Below are 18,722 nucleotides of genomic sequence, written 5' to 3'. Positions count from 1 at the left end.
AGCCTGACCAGACTGCGCGGATGCGCAGGCTGGTCTGGATCCATGCTGGTCGCACACCCACTATGTTGGTTTTCCCATGGCACGGCTCATATAACCAACAGACCCCAAAACAATGGAGGTCATCTATTGACCACAGGCCATCATCTTGTGAAGATGATAAAAAGTAAGCAAAAGCGTTCTTTAGTTAATGATTGGAAACCAAATTGACTACCAACTGACAGATCAATCAACATAAGCAAAAAATAATATTCTGCATGATTTTCAATTAAAATGGAGAAGTTATATGAGAAGTTGTATGAAGGCAGACAAAGCCCATGATATACTTACCAGTGGGTAGCAATGCAACACAATCATCTGCATCAACTGAGGTCCCCTGGGAGATCATTTGCACACTGCCTAGAAAAACAGCAAGTATTAATATACATCAAGGTACTTCTGCACAACCAGATCAATTTTTTTCTATGATGTTACATTGTAAGAATTTAATCAAACTCAGATATTTCAAAACTTCTGAATACCCTAAAAAAATCAGGCAATCAAAATGGGAAGGGTCATGTGCTTGATTTTTAACATGACTGATTTGAATAATTTAGCTCTCATGGAAGTTTCATTTTTTTTTCTCAACTTTTATGCCATTTTTGTGAAAAGTAATTTTTCTGTAGTTTTCAGTTTATATAGGCAAAGAACTGCTCAAGTTACAGAGTAGATAACTAGTGGATGCTGCCACAGGTGAACACATATGTTACCTTCCACTAGTATATAAAAAAGTAAACCCACTTAGAAACCTTCTAACCATAAACTTTACATGACTGGGTGTTCATGTCTACAAGTCAGTGCCTATTTTCATATAATAATAAATTATAAAACAGCGAATATATAAAAAGCATGATACCCGCTTTTATAAATCCTTCTATGAAGTCTATATCCAGCAACTTATCTAATGGCACCTGTTGTGTGAAATAAGCCTGCTCATCTGATAGTAAATTGTCTACTAACTTTGGAATCTGCGAGCACTCAGGAAGCATAATATGAACCTGAAACAACAAACAACTGAGCACATGAACAAGCAACAACTGATGACAATTCATAGTGATATAACATCACAAACTATGGACCGCCGATTTATTGGAAGTATGTAATAACCAAATGCTTTTGTAGAAAAGCGCATGTCTCGCTCAATGCATAGTCATAATAGGGCAAGAAGTCAATAGGGGACAGGAGCGAAAGTCAAAGAGAAACTGATGGTTGGCTGCAATAGGGATCATCATATACTTGGCACGTCCAATCATCCCACAAAGTTTCAACATTCTGGGCCAAGTGATTCTCAAGTTATAAATTGGAAACGATTTTCCATGTTCAGACCCCTGAGACCTTGACCTTTGATCGAGTGATCCAAAAATTGATAGGGGTCATATACTCTGCATGTCCAATCATCCTATGACTTTCAACATTCTGGGTCAAGCGGTTCTCAAGTTATTGATCAGAAATGGTTTTCCATGTTCAGGTCCCTGTGACCTTGACCTTAGCTCAAGTGATCCCAAAAACAATAAGGGTGACCTGCTCTGTAAGTCCTATAATCATATGAAGTTTGAAGGTTCTGGGTCAAATGGTTCTGAAGTTATTGATCGGAAACCGTTATCCATGTTCTGGTCCCTGTGACCTTGACCTTTGATCTAGTAACCCCAAAAATAGTAAGGGTCATTTACTCTGTAAGCCCTAGCTATCACCCTATGAAGTTTGAAGGTTCTAGGTCAAATGGTTCTCCAGTTATTGATCGAAAATGAAGTGTGACGGACGGATGGCCCCTGTGACCTTGACCTTTGATGGAGTGGCCCCCCAACACAATAGGCGTCATTATTATTATTATAATTATTATACCAGATTTGTTGAGCGCCCTTTTCATATTGAATATACGTCCAAAGGCACTTTACAATTAAACATGTGACATATCGCAGATATGTAGGAAAATAACAAAACACGACATATGCAATCACTAAACTGAAACTGAACAATTTGATTAAGGTATTAGGTCACTACTAGAGAACCTCCTTTTTAAAGAGTATTCAATTCCTACCATAAACCTACTTTTACTGCAATTCTTAGGGGGCGTAGGTTCAAGCCCTACTGGGACCAAATTTTCCCCCCCCCTTATTTTCCGTTTTTTCTAGTAAGTTTTTACTTCTTTCAAGACTTATTATTGATTTCTTGTACAACAAGAGCACCGCCTTGCGGGTGCTGACGCTCATCTGATTTTTTTTGTATAATAGAAATATTGTCCTACCCATGATTTTCTAAGTCTAAAAAGGGTCATCATTCTTGCAAAAAGCAGGATAGAGTTATGTTTCTTGATGTACAGTGTCCACTTATGATTGTGAAAACTTTTGCAAGTTTTAAAGCAATAGTTTTTGATAGTTTATGAGAAAAATTGCCTTAAACATAATACTCAACAAGAAATGATTTTCTAATTTCCAAAGGGGCAATAATTATTGCAAAAAGCAGGATGGAGTTATGTTGCTTGCTGTACAGGGTCAGCTTATGATGGTGAACAAGTGTTGCAAGTTTCAAAGCAATAGCTTGATAGTTTAAGGGGAAAAAGTTGACCTAAACATAAAATTTAAACCCAAAGAAAAACTGATATTTTTTTAAGTCCCAAAAGGGGCATAAATCTTGAAAAAAGCAGGATGGAGTTTTTGTTTCTTGCGGGTAAAGGATCAGCTTATGAGGGGTGAAAAAAGTGTTGCAAGTTTTAAAGCAATAGCTTTGATAGTTTAGGATAAAAGCTGACCTAAACATAAACTTAACCAAGAAAACGATTTTCTAAGTCCAAAAGGGGCAATAATTCTTGCAAAAAGCAAGATGGAGTTATGTTTCTTGATGTACAGGGTCTGCTTATGATGGTGAACAAGTATTCCAAGTTTCAAAGCAATAGCTTAGATAGTTTAGGAAAAAAGTTGCCCTAAACTTTAAAATTTAAACCCAAGAAATTGATATTTTCTAAGTACAAAAGGGGCCAAAAATCTTGCAAAAAGCAAGATGGGTTATGTTTCTTGTATACAGGGTCAGTTTGATGGTGAAAAGTCTTCCAGTTTCAAAGCAATAGCTTTGATAGTTTAGGAGAAAAGCTGCCCCTAAACATAAATTAACCAGGCAACGCCGACGCCGACGCCGACGCCGACAACCGCTCAAGTGATGACAACAATTCATCATTTTTTTTTCAAAAAATCAGATGAGCTAACAAGAGTACCGCCTTGCGGGTGCTGACGCTCATCTGATTTTTTTTGTTTTAATAGAATATTGTCCTACCATGATTTTTTAAGTCTAAAAGGGGCCCATATTCTTGCAAAAAGCAGGATAGAGTTATGTTTCTTGATGTCAGTGTCCCTTATGATGGTGAAAAACTGTTGCAAGTTTTAAAGAAATAGCTTTGATGTTTAAGAGAAAAGTTGACCTAAACAAAAAACTTAACCAAGAAATCTGATATTTTCTAAGTCCAAAAGGGGCCTAAATCTTGAAAAAAAGCAAGACGGAGTTATGTTTCTTGCTATACAGGGTAAAACTTATGTTGGTGAACAAGTGTTGCAAGTTTTAAAGCATTGCTTTGATGTTTAGGATAAAAGCTGACCTAAACATAAAACTTAACCAAGAAAATGATTTTTAAGTCAAAAGGGGCAATAAATCTTGCAAAAAGAAGATGGAGTTATGTTTCTTGATGTACAGGGTCTGCTTATGATGGTGAAAAACTGTTGCAAGTTTCAAAGCAATAGCTTTGATGTTTAGGGAAAAAGTTGCCCTAAACATAAACTTAACCAAGAAATCTGATATTTTTAAGTACAAAAGGGGCCATAAATCTTGCAAAAAGCAAGAGGGGAGTTATGTTTCTTGCTATACAGGGTCAGCTTATGATGGTGAACAAGTATTCCAAGTTTCAAAGCAATAGCTTTGATTAGTTTAGGAGAAAAGCTGACCTAAACATAAAAATTTAAACCCAGGCAACGCCGACGCAGCGCCGACGCGACGCCGACAAACCGCTCAAGTGATGACAATAACTCATCATTTTTTTTCAAAAATCGATGAGCAAAAATTGGAAAAAGACGAATCTTATAAGCGATTTCTTGGTGTTCAAAGTAAATTTTTCTATTAAACAGATGGGCTAGAGTTACACATTTTTAAAAAATATCGAGTTACACGGGGTTTGAAAGTTCTCTATTTTGCTTTCACTCTTAGATTACTATTGTGGAAGAAATTTAGGTAGGTTTTACGTCTGCCCTAAGGTTATTTTTAAATGGAGTAAGCAAAATTCAAAACAGAAACACAGCATTCGACCTTATTTCTTCAATGTTGAAGTATGAATTCTGTCTCATTAAATCCGTTTACTTGAGGCACCACTGAAAAGATGATACTGACATTTTTATTTTGTGTTTTATAATTGTTTACCAATAGTTTGATGTTTCTTTTATTAAAATAAATGGTAAAATGAATTCTCAGCAAACGTTTTGGATAGTGGCTATCACTTTGAAATTCGTCTCTACTTGAGCTTGAGAAGAAAACCATAAGTTATACAAAATTTATAAAAAAATGGCACGGTAAAAGTTGTTTAAAAATTGCAAAATAGTGCAAAACACGGTTACCTTTCAGAATATACCAAGCAAAGGCCATTTTGTAAACATTACTATTAGTGATCTAATACCTTAAACAACTTTTTATAAATGATATATTAAATGGCGTTGTACATAATAATAAATCAAAGGCCTGAAGTGCCTGAGTCGGCTAATGATTGATGTACTGACAGTATAGTCTACCAGTTTCAGTTTGTTTTTAGTTTTTTCCCCAACTAAAGAGAGATTTTGTTACAATAAATGAAATGAACATTCATTCGGTCGATACCTAGTAAAACATTGATTGCATTATACAAATTTTTAAACCCAATATATTTCTCTAAATTGAAGAGTGGTTCGCAGAAATAAAAATGTTGCAAAGTACAAACTACAATTTGACAGCTGACACTAAGATATGCCCCTGACTTTATATATTTTTCCAGTAAAAATTTGCCTCCCGGGATTGCCAAAAGAGGCAATTATCGGTGGTATATATTCGAACATGATAAATTTTTAAAATGACAATTTATAATATTAAAATTTTACAGCGCAGATTGCACATTCTATTTTTAACGGATGAACGAAAGAACTGATATTTTACAGATATTATAATGGGCCCCCCGGGGTAGCCTTGTCATTGTTGGGTATTGTTCAATCATATTATAAGACTTTAGTGATGTCAATTTAAAGTATACTTACTTTTGCGAGATACATGTATGTAAATGTTTGCTGAGTGTCAATATATAGTGTAAACCAATATTAATAAATGCGTTCTTTTTTAGTTAAAACTATCATTTATTCTATTTCAGACTTGTTTAAACCCCCTTTCAAAACATGTCTGTTATCCGAAGTCCATCCACTTTCAATTATCCATTTGATTCATGTAGACAGACGGCCCAGACTGGGCAGAAAAATGTTGAGCCATTTTTACGTGGTCGGTTGCAGGGTGGGTGTGGGGGAGGGTGTTTCTTTCCGCTTTAAATTGCAGTCAGATTTTGAAATGGGCATTGCGGGGAGGTGGTAAAAGGGCAAATGTATCAAACTGTAAAGTGGCAATATGGGGGAAGGGTGTGGGAGGATACCCCTCCTGCAAGTAGGGTTTGGGGTTTTACCACAAGAAATTTTTGAATATGTAGACCTTGATACAGCCTTTGGTGCGATTTTTAACTGAAAAACTTCTGTTTCAATTTTAATATTACCTAGATTCTTTCTAGTATAAGAATATCCAAGTATGACTGTCACTTCATCTTTTTACTTTCAGATCATGCCCCAGGGTAGATATGAGTCTGATATAGATTATTTGTAGGTGTACTAAAAAATAAAATTTTGAATCATTTCTGTTACAATAATATCTATTTATGTATGTTACTTGAATGTTAAATTTCATAACACAGCTCGATATTTACCCAAAAATATTATATCCCGGTACGATTAGACTTTTCTCCAGTTTCAACAATATATTTTACAAAAATTTTGATGATACGAAGACATTTGCAGCAATTGGCAGTATCTGACATTGAAGTTAAAGTTAAATTACCCCTTATTTAAATATTTTCATAAAAAATTTGTTTCGTTCATTCAAAGCAGCAAACATGACGATTACTTTCGATTTCGAAAAACAAGAAAATACAATTTAATGTTTCGCCGATTTGTTTATTTCTCGAAAAAAAAGAAATAAAATCATTTTTAATATCAGTAGTAACTAAACAAACCAGTAAGAGTTCTTCTTCTTCCCTAATTTATCCGTTTACTGCTGCAAATTCAACCCACACAAAGTCGTTGAAGCGTTGCTATTAAACAGGTCACGCGTGTTCGCCGACAAGTGTCCAGAATGTAGTTAGGATTCATCCGCGAAGTCTCGCGGAAGAATTAAGTTTCTGCACATATCTTATTCGGGTCATTTAAAATGAAGCTGTCATAATTTAATTTCATCGATGTGGTAAACTCTTTGATAAGGATTCAAATGCTTTCAGAGGTACCCACTCAATGAAATACTAGCAGTATGTTTTGGAACTATATTTTTGTCTTTGCTGGGGTGTTACGCAAGCTTTGTAAGCCTGCGCCATTCATAAAATGCACAGCAAATAAATTTGTTATTTGCGCAATGATTTTAAGATTATTTTTTGAAACGGACAGGGTAACCAAATGGATGATTTGGCTAATAAGTTAATATGCAGTTTTTATTTGAACTTGTGAACATCATATTTGCTATTTTGTGACAAAGGGGATAAAATTCGTCACCCTAATCATATGCGCAAATGTATTACCAAATCCCGTAGAATCGTTATGTTTGTTTATGCTTAATGAGTTACCGTGGAAGAAAATACGTGGCTTTATTCGAGTATTGCACAATTACAAGTCATAAATATGACAGATTACATCGTATATTGGTCACAGCAAATAGGATTGACATAAATGAACTTCATTCGATCAATGAACTCTTTGAAATTAATCTAATGGAACTTTCATCACTTCGCTGTGTTGTGAGGCCATATAAGAATAAGAAATCGGGCGATAGCAAGGACTCGTCAAACGCTTGACAGCGTTTAGCCGACTCAAAAATGATAGTTATCACAACGATATCATCATTGAACAATGATAATATTTAAAGCCTTATTGTAACAAACAGCCATGACCACGTCCCCCAACCCCTTGAGGTCAATTTACCCCTATTGCCAATACCAGTGCTTTAAGCATCTGGTACGCCTAGACGGGCTGCATATAGAGGTTCAACCCCCACCCCCCGGTTAATGGTGCCATCACGATCATATATACTGTATTAGATAGAAATACCCACACTTCAAGTGAACTCAAGTCTTGCAAAAAAAAACACACATAGAACGTCATAACCCTTAAAATGTGACATGATGAAATAAAAGATGAATTGTCAATTTAGTCAATTACATGATGAATTGTACAGTTAAGAGTCATCTACTCTGTAAGTCCTATCACCCTATGAAGTTTTAAGGTTCTAGGTCAAATGGTTTTCAAGTTACTGACCGTAAATGGATTTCCATGTTCTGGCCCCTGTGACCTTGACCTTCAACAGAGTGACCACAAAATCAATAGGGGTCATCTACTCTGCATGTCCAATCATCCTATGAACTTTCAATATTCTGTGTCAAGTGGTTCTGAAGTTATTGATCAGAAATGGTTTTCCATCTTCAGGCCCCTGTGACCTTGAACTTTGACAGAATGACTCCATAATCAACAGGGTTCATCTACTCTGCTTGTCCAATCATCCTATGAACTTTCAACATTCTGGGTCAAGTGGTTCTCAAGTTATTGATTGGAAATGGTTTTCCATGTTCTGGTCCCTGTGACCTTGACCTTTGATGGAGTGACCCCAAAAACAATTGATCAGGTCGGCATGACGTCACATGCGGAGCAATCGATTATGCAAATCACCTTGGAGGTGAAAGCAGGACCCGGCAATTCGTAGCGATTTAACTAGCGGTGTGGGTTGTGATGTTTTCATTTTCAAATAAAACAAATCAAGAGTCATTTTTTTAATTATCTACAGTCCTTACCCTGTGGTACAATCTATATATTTTTCAAAAAATGTAGGGTTTTTGTAATAATAGATTTTGTGGCATTTTAAAACGGTCTGGAAAAAGTGATACATTGCGTATTGTCAACTCGAGATTTTCGGCGCTACGGATAAGTTATAATTAAAACAAGTTTCCAAACTTATTCAACATTTTCTCAGTTTGCATATATAAATATTAAACTAAACTAAATATCTGAGAACATAACAATTTTTTTATTCAACTTCTTTGCTTAAAATCGTAGCAGTTGTTTCTTTCATCTTTCAGAGAATCTTTTAAGTGTCTCGAAAAAGGATGTTTTTTTTTTCAAGAATGAACAGATCAAATAAAAAAGTAAATTAATTTTCTGATTTTTTTTATGTCTTTTTAAAATAAGCTGATTTTCTAAATGTTTTAATGCTCTGAAATAATTATATTGTTGCCATTTTCTGAAATGTACTTTGTGCAATATATTTTATTTAGTTTTATGTAAAATGCTATAATGTCAAAGTACATTATTTTATTACCCGAAATTATAACCAGAAGACAAGTAGCATTCACTTTTTACATGTTTATTTGTACATTTCAGATATGAATACAGTACTATTCAATTACCCGGGACGTAAGATACTGTAAACAGTGCTAAATTTAACCTATGAAAAATTCCTTTCAATATAAAAGTTATTTCAATATTTTTTGGCCGGTTGGCCACTCCAATGAAAGCTTTTGAAAAACCAGTCGACGGGAGGAAAACCCGACGTACTCGTAAAGCACCACGTCATTGCTCCACGTTACCTGTAGAGCAACAAGCAGCGCCACACGGACGCAAGGGATACCACAGTACACCACAGTTAAATTAAACATCCCCCCAAAAATCGACGTTACCTGCAAAGCAATGAGGAAATTATTTAGGGACCCAAAGGAGCAAAAGGGAACGTACTGTGGTTCTAAGCAAGAGCAAGGCTACAGTACACAACAATATTTAGCGGACCAACGGAGCAAGGCAACGTACTTTTAATTTAAGCAACGAGCAAGGCTCAGTTTCACCACAATATTTAGCGGAGCAAGGCAACGTACTGTACTTCTAAGCAAGGCAAATATATAATGAGCAAGGCTACAGTACACCACAGTAAATTAAATATTCCCCATTAAATCGACGTTACCTGCAAAGTAATGAGGAACATTTTTGCGGACCAATGGAGCAAGGCAACGTACTGTAATTCTAAGCGAGGCAAATTACTATTTTGATGAGCAAGGCTATGACATCAGCAAGGCTATGATACTTTAAGCAAGGCTAGTCAGATATTGCCAAGGCACTAGAGCAATACCTTTAATATAACCGTAACATCCGTACCCTCAAAACGTCCCAAGCACGCCCCATCGCCCCCCGGTCGACAGAATTCTTCCCGGCCCCTTTCAATTAGGAGTGACATAAAAATAATTGTTTAAATATGGAAATGATTAACTGGAATTTTAGTAATAAAAATTATACATGTATTAATTCTAAATTGTCCTTTTGATTTCTCATAAAGCAACGTCCGGGAAGAATGAATCCTTTTAGATTTGTCTGTTTCACAAATTGTTTGTAGCCCCGGAATCCGTTCAATTATGTCTGTGGGAAAGTACCTGGAGTCTGATCACTTCCGGAGTTGGCACCCCAAAGGCAGCATATTATCGCAAATAAATACTTCACAAAAAAGTTTAGATTGTCATAACAGAATTAAAGGTACAAAAATTTTAAAGAATTGTAGTTTTTACAACAATTTTTATTATTATTATTATTTTATTTTTCTGGGGTGTGGCGGTGTGGGCAATTTAACATCGATCTGAAGCGCTAGCAATTTCACCTTTAGTTCACTGAGAAAATTGCACGTGCTCTCGATTTAAAATTTAAAGCTCGAGTGGTTCCTGACGAATAGGCGTTTATTTATTAATCTGTTATGTTTAGACAAGGAACTAGAAAACTGGATTACTTGACAACGACGATAAATTTATAGCTAACACACCTAGCAACGAGATAGCCATAATTTCGGGAAAAATAAAAGTAATTATTTTTAGGCAAAATAATTTTTATTATTTTATTACCCCAAAATTATAACAGAAGACAAGTAGCATTCACAATTTTTACATGTTTATTTGTACATTTCAGATATGAATACAGTCACATATTTCAATTACCGGCACGTAAGATACTGTAAACAGTGCTAATTCAACCCATGAAATATTCCTTTCAAATAAAAGTTATTATCATATTTTGGCAGAGTTGGCCCCCTCCAATGAAAGCTATTTTGAACAAGAGCTGTCAGTAAGACAGCCAAGCTCGACTTATTCGAAATATTGACCAGAAGCAGGAAAATATTACCCAAAAAGTTAAATTACAAAAGAGTTTTAAGTTCAAAAGGGGGAATAATTTGAACCAAAATGCATTCAGTTATGGGACTTGCTGCTATCAACTAGTTTTATAACCCGAAGGCAATGAGAAGTTTCAATTCAATATTTTGCATTAGTTTTGGAGATAGTAACTTGCATGTAAAATTTAACCAGAATTTTCAAAGTCCAAAAGGGGGCATAATTTGCCCAAAAAACATGCCAGAGTTTTGGGACTTGATCCAGTGAGGTTAGTAATTGATTAGAAAAAGAAAAAATAAATTCAAATCTTATATGCCTTTTAGTAATAGTGTATGTACTTTTCACGCAAAACTTCAACCCGAATTTTCTTAAGTCCAAAAGGGGGCATAATTTGGCAAATGAAAGTCAGAGTTATGGGATTGATCCTATCAATAGTTTTATAACCCCCCAAGACACATGTGAAGTTTCAAATCAATATCTGCATTATTTTTGGAGATAATAACTTGCATGTAAAACTTTAACCAAAATTTTCTAAGTCTAAAAGGGGGCATAATTTGCTCAAAAAACATGTCAGAGTTATGGGACTTGACCCAGTGAGGTTGGTAATTGATCTAGAAAAAGAAAAAAATAAGTTTTAAATCTATATGCCTTTTAGAAATAGTTGTATGTACTTGCACGCAAACTTTAACCCGAATTTTCTAAGTCCCAAAAGGGGGATAATTTGGCCAAAATGAAAGTCAGGGGTTATGGGACTTGCTGCTATCAACTAGTTTTATAAACCCCCAAGACACATGTGAAGTTTCAAATCAATATCTGCATTAGTTTTGGAGATAGTAACTTGCATGTAAAACTTTAACCAAAATTTTCTAAGTCTAAAAGGGGGCATAATTTGCTCAAATAACATGTCAGAGTTATGGGAAATTGACCAGTGAGGTTGGTAATTGATCTAGAAAAGAAAAATAAGTTTTAAATCTATATGCCCTTTTTGAAATAGTTGTATGTACTTGCCGCAAAACTTTAACCAGAATTTCTAAGTCCAAAAGGGGGCATAATTTGGCCAAAATGAAAGTCAGAGTTATGGGACTTGCTGCTATCAACTAGTTTTATAACCCCGAAGACACATGTGAAGTTTCAAATCAATATCTGCATTAGTTTTGGAGATAGTAACTTGCATGTAAAACTTTAACCAAAATTTTCTAAGTCCAAAAGGGGGCATAATTTGCTCAAAATACATGTCAGAGTTATGGGACTTGACCCAGAGAGGTTGGTAATTGACCTAGAAAAAGAAGAAATAAGTTTCAAAGCTATATGCCTTTCACTGATGGCTGTATGTACTTGCATGCAAAAACTTAACCAAGGTGTGACGCCGACGCCGACGCCGACGCCGACGCCGACGCCAGGGTGAGTAGAATAGCTAGACTATTCTTCGAATAGTCGAGCTAAAAACCAGTCGACCGGGAGGAAACCAGACGTACTCGTAAAGCACCACGTCATTGCTCCACGTTACCTGTAGAGCAACAAGCAGCGCCACACGGACGCAAGGGATACCACAGTACACCACAGTAAATTAAACATCCCCCAAAACTCGACGTTACCTGCAAAGCAATGAGGAATATTTAGCGGACCAACGGAGCAAGGCAACGTACTGTGGTTCTAAGCAACGAGCAAGGCTACAGTACACAACAATATTTAGCGGACCAACGGAGCAAGGCAACGTACTGTAATTCTAAGCAACGAGCAAGGCTACAGTACACCACAATATTTAGCGGAGCAAGGCAACGTACTGTACTTCTAAGCAAGGCAAATACTATAATGAGCAAGGCTACAGTACACCACAGTAAATTAAATATTCCCCATAACTCGACGTTACCTGCAAAGTAATGAGGAACATTTAGCGGACCAATGGAGCAAGGCAACGTACTGTAATTCTAAGCGAGGCAAATACTATATGATGAGCAAGGCTATGACATCAGCAAGGCTATGATACATTTAAGCAAGGCTAGTCAGATATTGCCAAGGCACTAGAGCAATACCTTTAATATACACCGTAACATCCGTACCATCAAAACGTCCCAAAGCACGCCCGATCGCCCCCACGGTCGACAGAATTTTTCCAGGCCACAATAAATTTGCCAAAATTTATCCCCCAAAAATTCTGTGCAACGATTTCTTAAATTCTAAAAAATACTATCTCAACTTTACAACAATTATATTTGTTCTTTAAAACCAAACTGGTTCATCCATATAACTATAACATAATCGGATAGGCTATTTGAAAGACAAGTAGAGCAAATCCCGCCAACATCACGTGATCACGTTTTGCCAATGTATGAAACAAGGAGCGGAAGGATTATCGTCTTGAGTGATTCGGATCATTTGTTCATCATCATGATGATAATCTATAGTTCTATCTTTGAAAGAAATAACTAACTTAAATGCTTACCTAAAATATATTTGTTTGGATACACGTTTTATCTTAAGATTTATGTCCTAATGTAATTCAATTAAATTCAATTCCAGCCATGTTGATATGTGCCCCTTCAAGGCTATACATCAATATCCAGAAAGACCATTATCCCTTTTATCCGCAAGCATTATCCCTTTTATCCACAAGCATTATGTTGTTACTGCATTTTGGTTAGCTTTTCAATGAGTTTACCAGGCCTCAATCGGGTCGGGTATGACAACACAATCCAATACACTACGGTACCAATTTAAACATAGTATAGATTAACTTGATACTAATTAAAACGACTGCATGTTTATACATTGTATTATCGTTTGCTTGTTATGGTTCTCATGCATCGTTGAACTCAAGAAGATTGTCAATGAAAAAAGTTAAGTGCATACTGAAATGTTTTCTGTATTGAAACGTTTTAATGAAGAAAAATCATAATTATCAAACATTTTATCGTTTAAGTTACCGTGTGGGATTTATACATCAAGGCATGTCTGCCCTATTGATTTATAATAATACTGTGGTAGAATACCGAAGCTAGCGGATGGGTCACACATCCCTAAAAATTGTCGTGCAATTATACATGTATTTATAAATGAATAGATCTACTGCGGAAACTAGGTCGATATATTTATCAATAACGTGTTAAAGTAGTTGTACTTCTGTCGAATCGTATATTAAAAGAAAACCATACTTTACTATGAAGACCCTGAATAATCGACTTTTCCAATAATGTTTCGCTATCGCTTTTCTACTTCTAAATACGTAATCGTTCTATAAATAGATTGCGCTATACAGCATGAAATATGTCCAGATATTCAACTTACACGAAACACAATTTCAACCTTATTTTGTAAATCTAATACATAATGACGTTAACATTATCTGTCTTCAGTAAATAATTTCGGCTTGGTTTGTCAAAGAAATTTTTTACTTAAATATTAAAAATCCGACTTTAATAATTTATATAACAAACCAACACTGATTTATGAAATCCCGGTTCCGGGCTAAGGTCAAAAAACTACAGAATTTCGTTAACATGATATAGTGCTACATGGGCTATTCGGAGAGAATTCACTTACTGGAACAGGAGAAAAATTAAGACAACCAAAAAATTTTCATTCATACATAACGTAACAAACGACTGGTAGTTTGTTACAGATTTCAACCAAATCCCATGATAACCAGCTCTGAAGTTTTGCTCACTACACATACATACTCCAGTGATAAAATCATCAGTCAAGAGTGTTGTAATACAGTATGATGACTTCCAAAATTTTAAGAACCATTAATATGATCTGTGATATTGGATTCGGCTAAATATTGGCAGTATATCTTAACGCTACATATTTACAACTATGATGACCTAATCTTACATTAGTTAGCTTCTAACACCAAACAAAAACGTGACACTATATAACGGGAAAACCAAGTGCAAAACAGTTCTATCTACTGTTATTTGCAATGTCACACCATTTTAAAATGTCATGTTAACTGACACCAGTGCCCTTAGAAATAAATACGAACAGCTCTAACTAAATACTATTAAGAATTAATGACAACCAATAAAATATCATAGGAAAGCTAGCCACATATACATGTATAAATTCAATCGATTTCTCTTTAGTTTTAAAAGTTTAGAATGGTGTAAGATTTTTTTTTTTTTTTTTTTTTTTTTGAGGCTGCAACTTGAATTAACAAAGTTTTCGTGATATCTTATTTGACTCTGGTAACAATAGAATCTATAATAATATAATAGAATCCGGTTCTGTATGGAAAATAACAAAATATCTATTGTTTTTCAGCCTCTAAATTGACAGACATCACGATTCTGACCCCGTTTCTTCGAAAAATTCAAGTAACAATGTGTTTCGGGAAACGTAACAATCGTTTCAAATTTAATGTACGGAAAGTTGAGCTTCAACGAAACAGAATTTCCTCACCAAATTAACAGGTAGAGCACACACAGTAATCAACAGATCATATATAAATCAATATATCACCTGTACATCTATATATCAACACATCTTTTAATCAATATATCATGCGAATCGTGACCGTTATTTTCTCGTGCAAATCATTTCCGCAGAGATTTCAACGATGGAGACAATACCAAAAACTGTAAGTTTTCATAATATTAAAAAAAGAAAAAATTGTCATGATGCGTTTGTAAAATAAATTACATTAACATATCTGTATAATACCACATACGCATGTGTAACAGTTTTAAATGCTATAAATACGTCAAAATATTACTTATTCAAGTAATAATGTCGAAATTATTCTCATTTCCATACTTTTCCGAGGTGAAGGTCACGACTGACTGGTTTACAACTTCGTCAATCGCTTTCATCAGCAGCTTCTGAAATATAGTAATGAATAGCATCTATAAGTTAGCTATGCGCCTTAAGACGTTTCAACAATAGAGTACCTTAATTCTACACATGCCTTTCTTTATAAATATAATAATTGCAGACGTGTAAGAAAACTATATTCTTATATAAATTATTGTGTTTATGCCTATTTCGTGTCACTTGCGGTGCAAATATGTAAATACAAATTAACAATCAAGGATGAAATAATGTTTTCTATTCTAACAGAAATTCGAGAAGCACAGCTACGTGCGGAAGCCCAAAAGGAAGACATCACACGAACATGTGCCTCCGGTGGCGGCACTGAGAAATCACAGGTGTGGTAAAGTTAAAGTGGAGTACATTCAGGATAAAAAAAAGAGATCTAACACGCTTTCAGACAGAAAATATGGAATTTTTAAAAAGGTACGTTTACAAATTAATTTCCATTTTCAGGTAATGAATAAAATACTGCATTGTACCACTGAAATCAGTCACTGGTTATCATGCATTTCATGTAGTAATGAAAAAAATAAATAATAAAAAAAAATACGAGAGCGATCGAACTAACTTCCATCTTTACTAAACTTGTCCAGTAGCGTACGGCTGTAAACATAAGGTCATGATATTGTTAATTAATAATGCGTTAATTGAATCAAATTACCAACATGATCTTTATAACTTACGTAACACAAATTCGCCGGAGCCCGAACCCAATACAGGTTTACATATATGCGTACTTACATATATTTAAAGTAAGATTTTCGTACTAATTTCTTCTATTTTTTAGGCTCGAGAGTTGTGGACTATGACGGGGGCGGAAATAACACTGGTTGTAAATGGTGAGGAGTGGGATTGCAATTATCCACAAGGGGTAAGAAACTTTATTTTGTTAAACAACGGAGCTATTGTAATAAAGCTATTTAATTGTAAATCATGGGTGTGCGTTCGAGCCTCATACTTGGCATTTAATACTGTAGGTGATAAATAAAATTCAAACGTATATCATTCATAACCACCGAAAACAATGCAAACAGTAACAATTTTATAGTTACTTTGATTGTGTTCATGGGCAGTAAGGGAAAATGCAACATTGCCAACACCCCGTAGCATGAAAATGCAGCACTGCACAAACCATCCAGCTGGCTTACGGAAAGTAGGTTGTTTTACCAAGGTAACCGCTCGTGATGAAATTAAATCATTAAAATGTTTTATAGTTTGCCACAACATTAATATGACATAATATGCATTAATAAATTATATATTTTTATAATTATAAATCATGTTGAAAACTTCAAAATTCAGAGGCCATTAGAGGATCACGAAGAAAAAAGAACAGAAATTCCGGTGATTCAGGTAACAGTACAAACAGATGAACCAGAAACACAACGTGAGGCGGCCGCAGAGGAAAACAACAGTGTCAATGAACATGAGGATGATTCTTTGGTAAATACATAATTTACCAACACATGAAATTATTGTTTTAACACTATTTATAAAAGATGGCCGTTTATACATCTGCCGTAAATATTTCACACGATGTTTTGCCACACGAGTGTATAGTTGTTGTAAAAAAGCGGCTTTCCTAAATATTAATTAGATTCGAATATATGTTTTATCATATCATTAACATAAAATATCTAAAAAGAGTCATTAATGTAGGACCGTACCGGAAATGTTATAACCTCTTGCGTATACTTCCATTATGACGCGAATTATATTTAATTATTACACACATGTAATAACCAACTCCATGTGTATGTGTGTGTGCGGACGCACGTGTGTGAAATTAATTGAGACAGTTGTAATGTATTTCATATTTTGTTATAGGTTTAAAAATTTAAAATATATTATAAAACTTTATAAAGCGAATGCGAAGCTAATATGACGCAGACTTGAAATCCACATAATGTGATTGCGATGATTCAATCATAATTAGTCATAATTATTACCAAAAAAATATTTATTTAACGGTTTAAATAATGCACCAAAAGAATTTAATGGCAATTATTTCCATGGATTTCGTTTTTGTTAATCCATTTAATAGATTCCCAATTAACAAACATTTATCTTATCTTATCTTATCTTATCTTATCTTATCTTATCTTATCTTATCTCATCTCATCTCATCTCATCTCATCTCATCTTAACTCAACTCAACTCAACTCAACTCATCTCATCTCATATCTCATCTCATCTAATCCCCTTCCCCATCCCCATCCCCATCCCATCCCATGTTATCTTATTTAATGTTTTACAGTTTAACAGTCCTAGAAATATACGCAGGCGCACTAGTACTACAACAGCACCGACGACGCAGCCACTGTGGAATCCTTGCCAAACGCAACAAGCCATAGGGACGGATAGAGGTTGCCGCATTTGTGGTGGTCTGTATTCCATTGACGAAAAGAAGAAACAAGACCTTTGGATGGGATGTGACAAGGAAGACTGTACTTTTTGGATTCATTCAAAATGTCTTCTTGGTGAATGGCCAAAGAAAACAATTATTTCAAAAATCCCTTTTCTTTGTCCTGAACACAGAAAATAGATAATTCATAAAGAATTGTTTACCGTCTGAGTAGTTCTTCATCTCGTACTCTTCTATGACTTGTTCTATGTCTTTGTAAAATGTTAGATAAAGTGACTTTGTCCCTATTTTGGTTTTCCTCCAAAGTTCACTGTACTTTATATACTCGTCTTCTCCAGCAACATCTCTGAGAATCTGTTAAAGATAAAACGATTGTTTATCATCTTATTTCATGAAGAATCTACTTTATATATATTTGTAATTTTTTTTAATTATATTATTGTGATGTATAGCACATATCATTTATATAACATTCGTTATGTATAATATTTTTGTTGCCAAATACTTATGTTTTATATACAGTTTATAATCCAAAATAAATTAATAACTATATCGCGGGCTTAGCGAAAAAGGTTGTCACTTACATGAAATAAAGAAGGAGTTCCAACCGTTTTGCACAAAGCCTGCGATATATAAATCATTTTATAGCTTAAATTCTCTTACATGTAATAATTTCAATATGGCTTCTTGTATTTTTTCTTTACTCTGTTTGCCTATATCACGATACTCCTGTCTCTGCTTCGGTGTGAAAAAAATAACTTCCAGTTTATCGTTCTTAGGAAATGTGGAATAAAACTTTTCTTTGTTGTATATACACTTCTCCTCAAATTCTTCAAGAGATGGATCTAGAATGTTTCCTTAAAAAAAGTAACACTGTATATATTTCAAGGTATTCAATCACCATCAATGAAATTATGTGGGGTCAGTACAATGATATATCCATTGAGAGTCGATAAATAACCCTCTAATATATTGTTTTTATTTTGTTTATATACATTTAAAATTAAGAAAAAGTATTACAAATGAAAAACAAATGAATGGAAGTATCACGTTATTACATTTTCTATACATGAA

The 18,722-nt window shown here is 34.7% G+C and overlaps 1 protein-coding gene across 2 annotated transcripts in view; it reads right to left on the bottom strand.

The window, feature by feature from the left end:
* The window catches only part of LOC123548282 (ribonuclease P protein subunit p40-like), a 49,516-nt gene that overhangs the window by 15,846 nt on the left and 14,948 nt on the right, over nucleotides 1–18,722 (bottom strand). For both annotated transcript variants that reach the window (XM_053546568.1, XM_053546566.1), the window contains exons 2-3: nucleotides 893–1,034; nucleotides 328–396 (exon numbers count right to left, since the gene is read on the bottom strand). In XM_053546568.1, coding sequence (XP_053402543.1) covers nucleotides 328–396; nucleotides 893–1,034 — 211 coding nt within the window. The remainder of the gene's footprint in view (nucleotides 1–327; nucleotides 397–892; nucleotides 1,035–18,722) is intronic.

Source organism: Mercenaria mercenaria, chromosome 6, assembly GCF_021730395.1.
Source record: "Mercenaria mercenaria strain notata chromosome 6, MADL_Memer_1, whole genome shotgun sequence".
NCBI lineage: Eukaryota > Metazoa > Mollusca > Bivalvia > Venerida > Veneridae > Mercenaria > Mercenaria mercenaria.
This window is presented reverse-complemented; position numbering and strand designations above follow the sequence as displayed.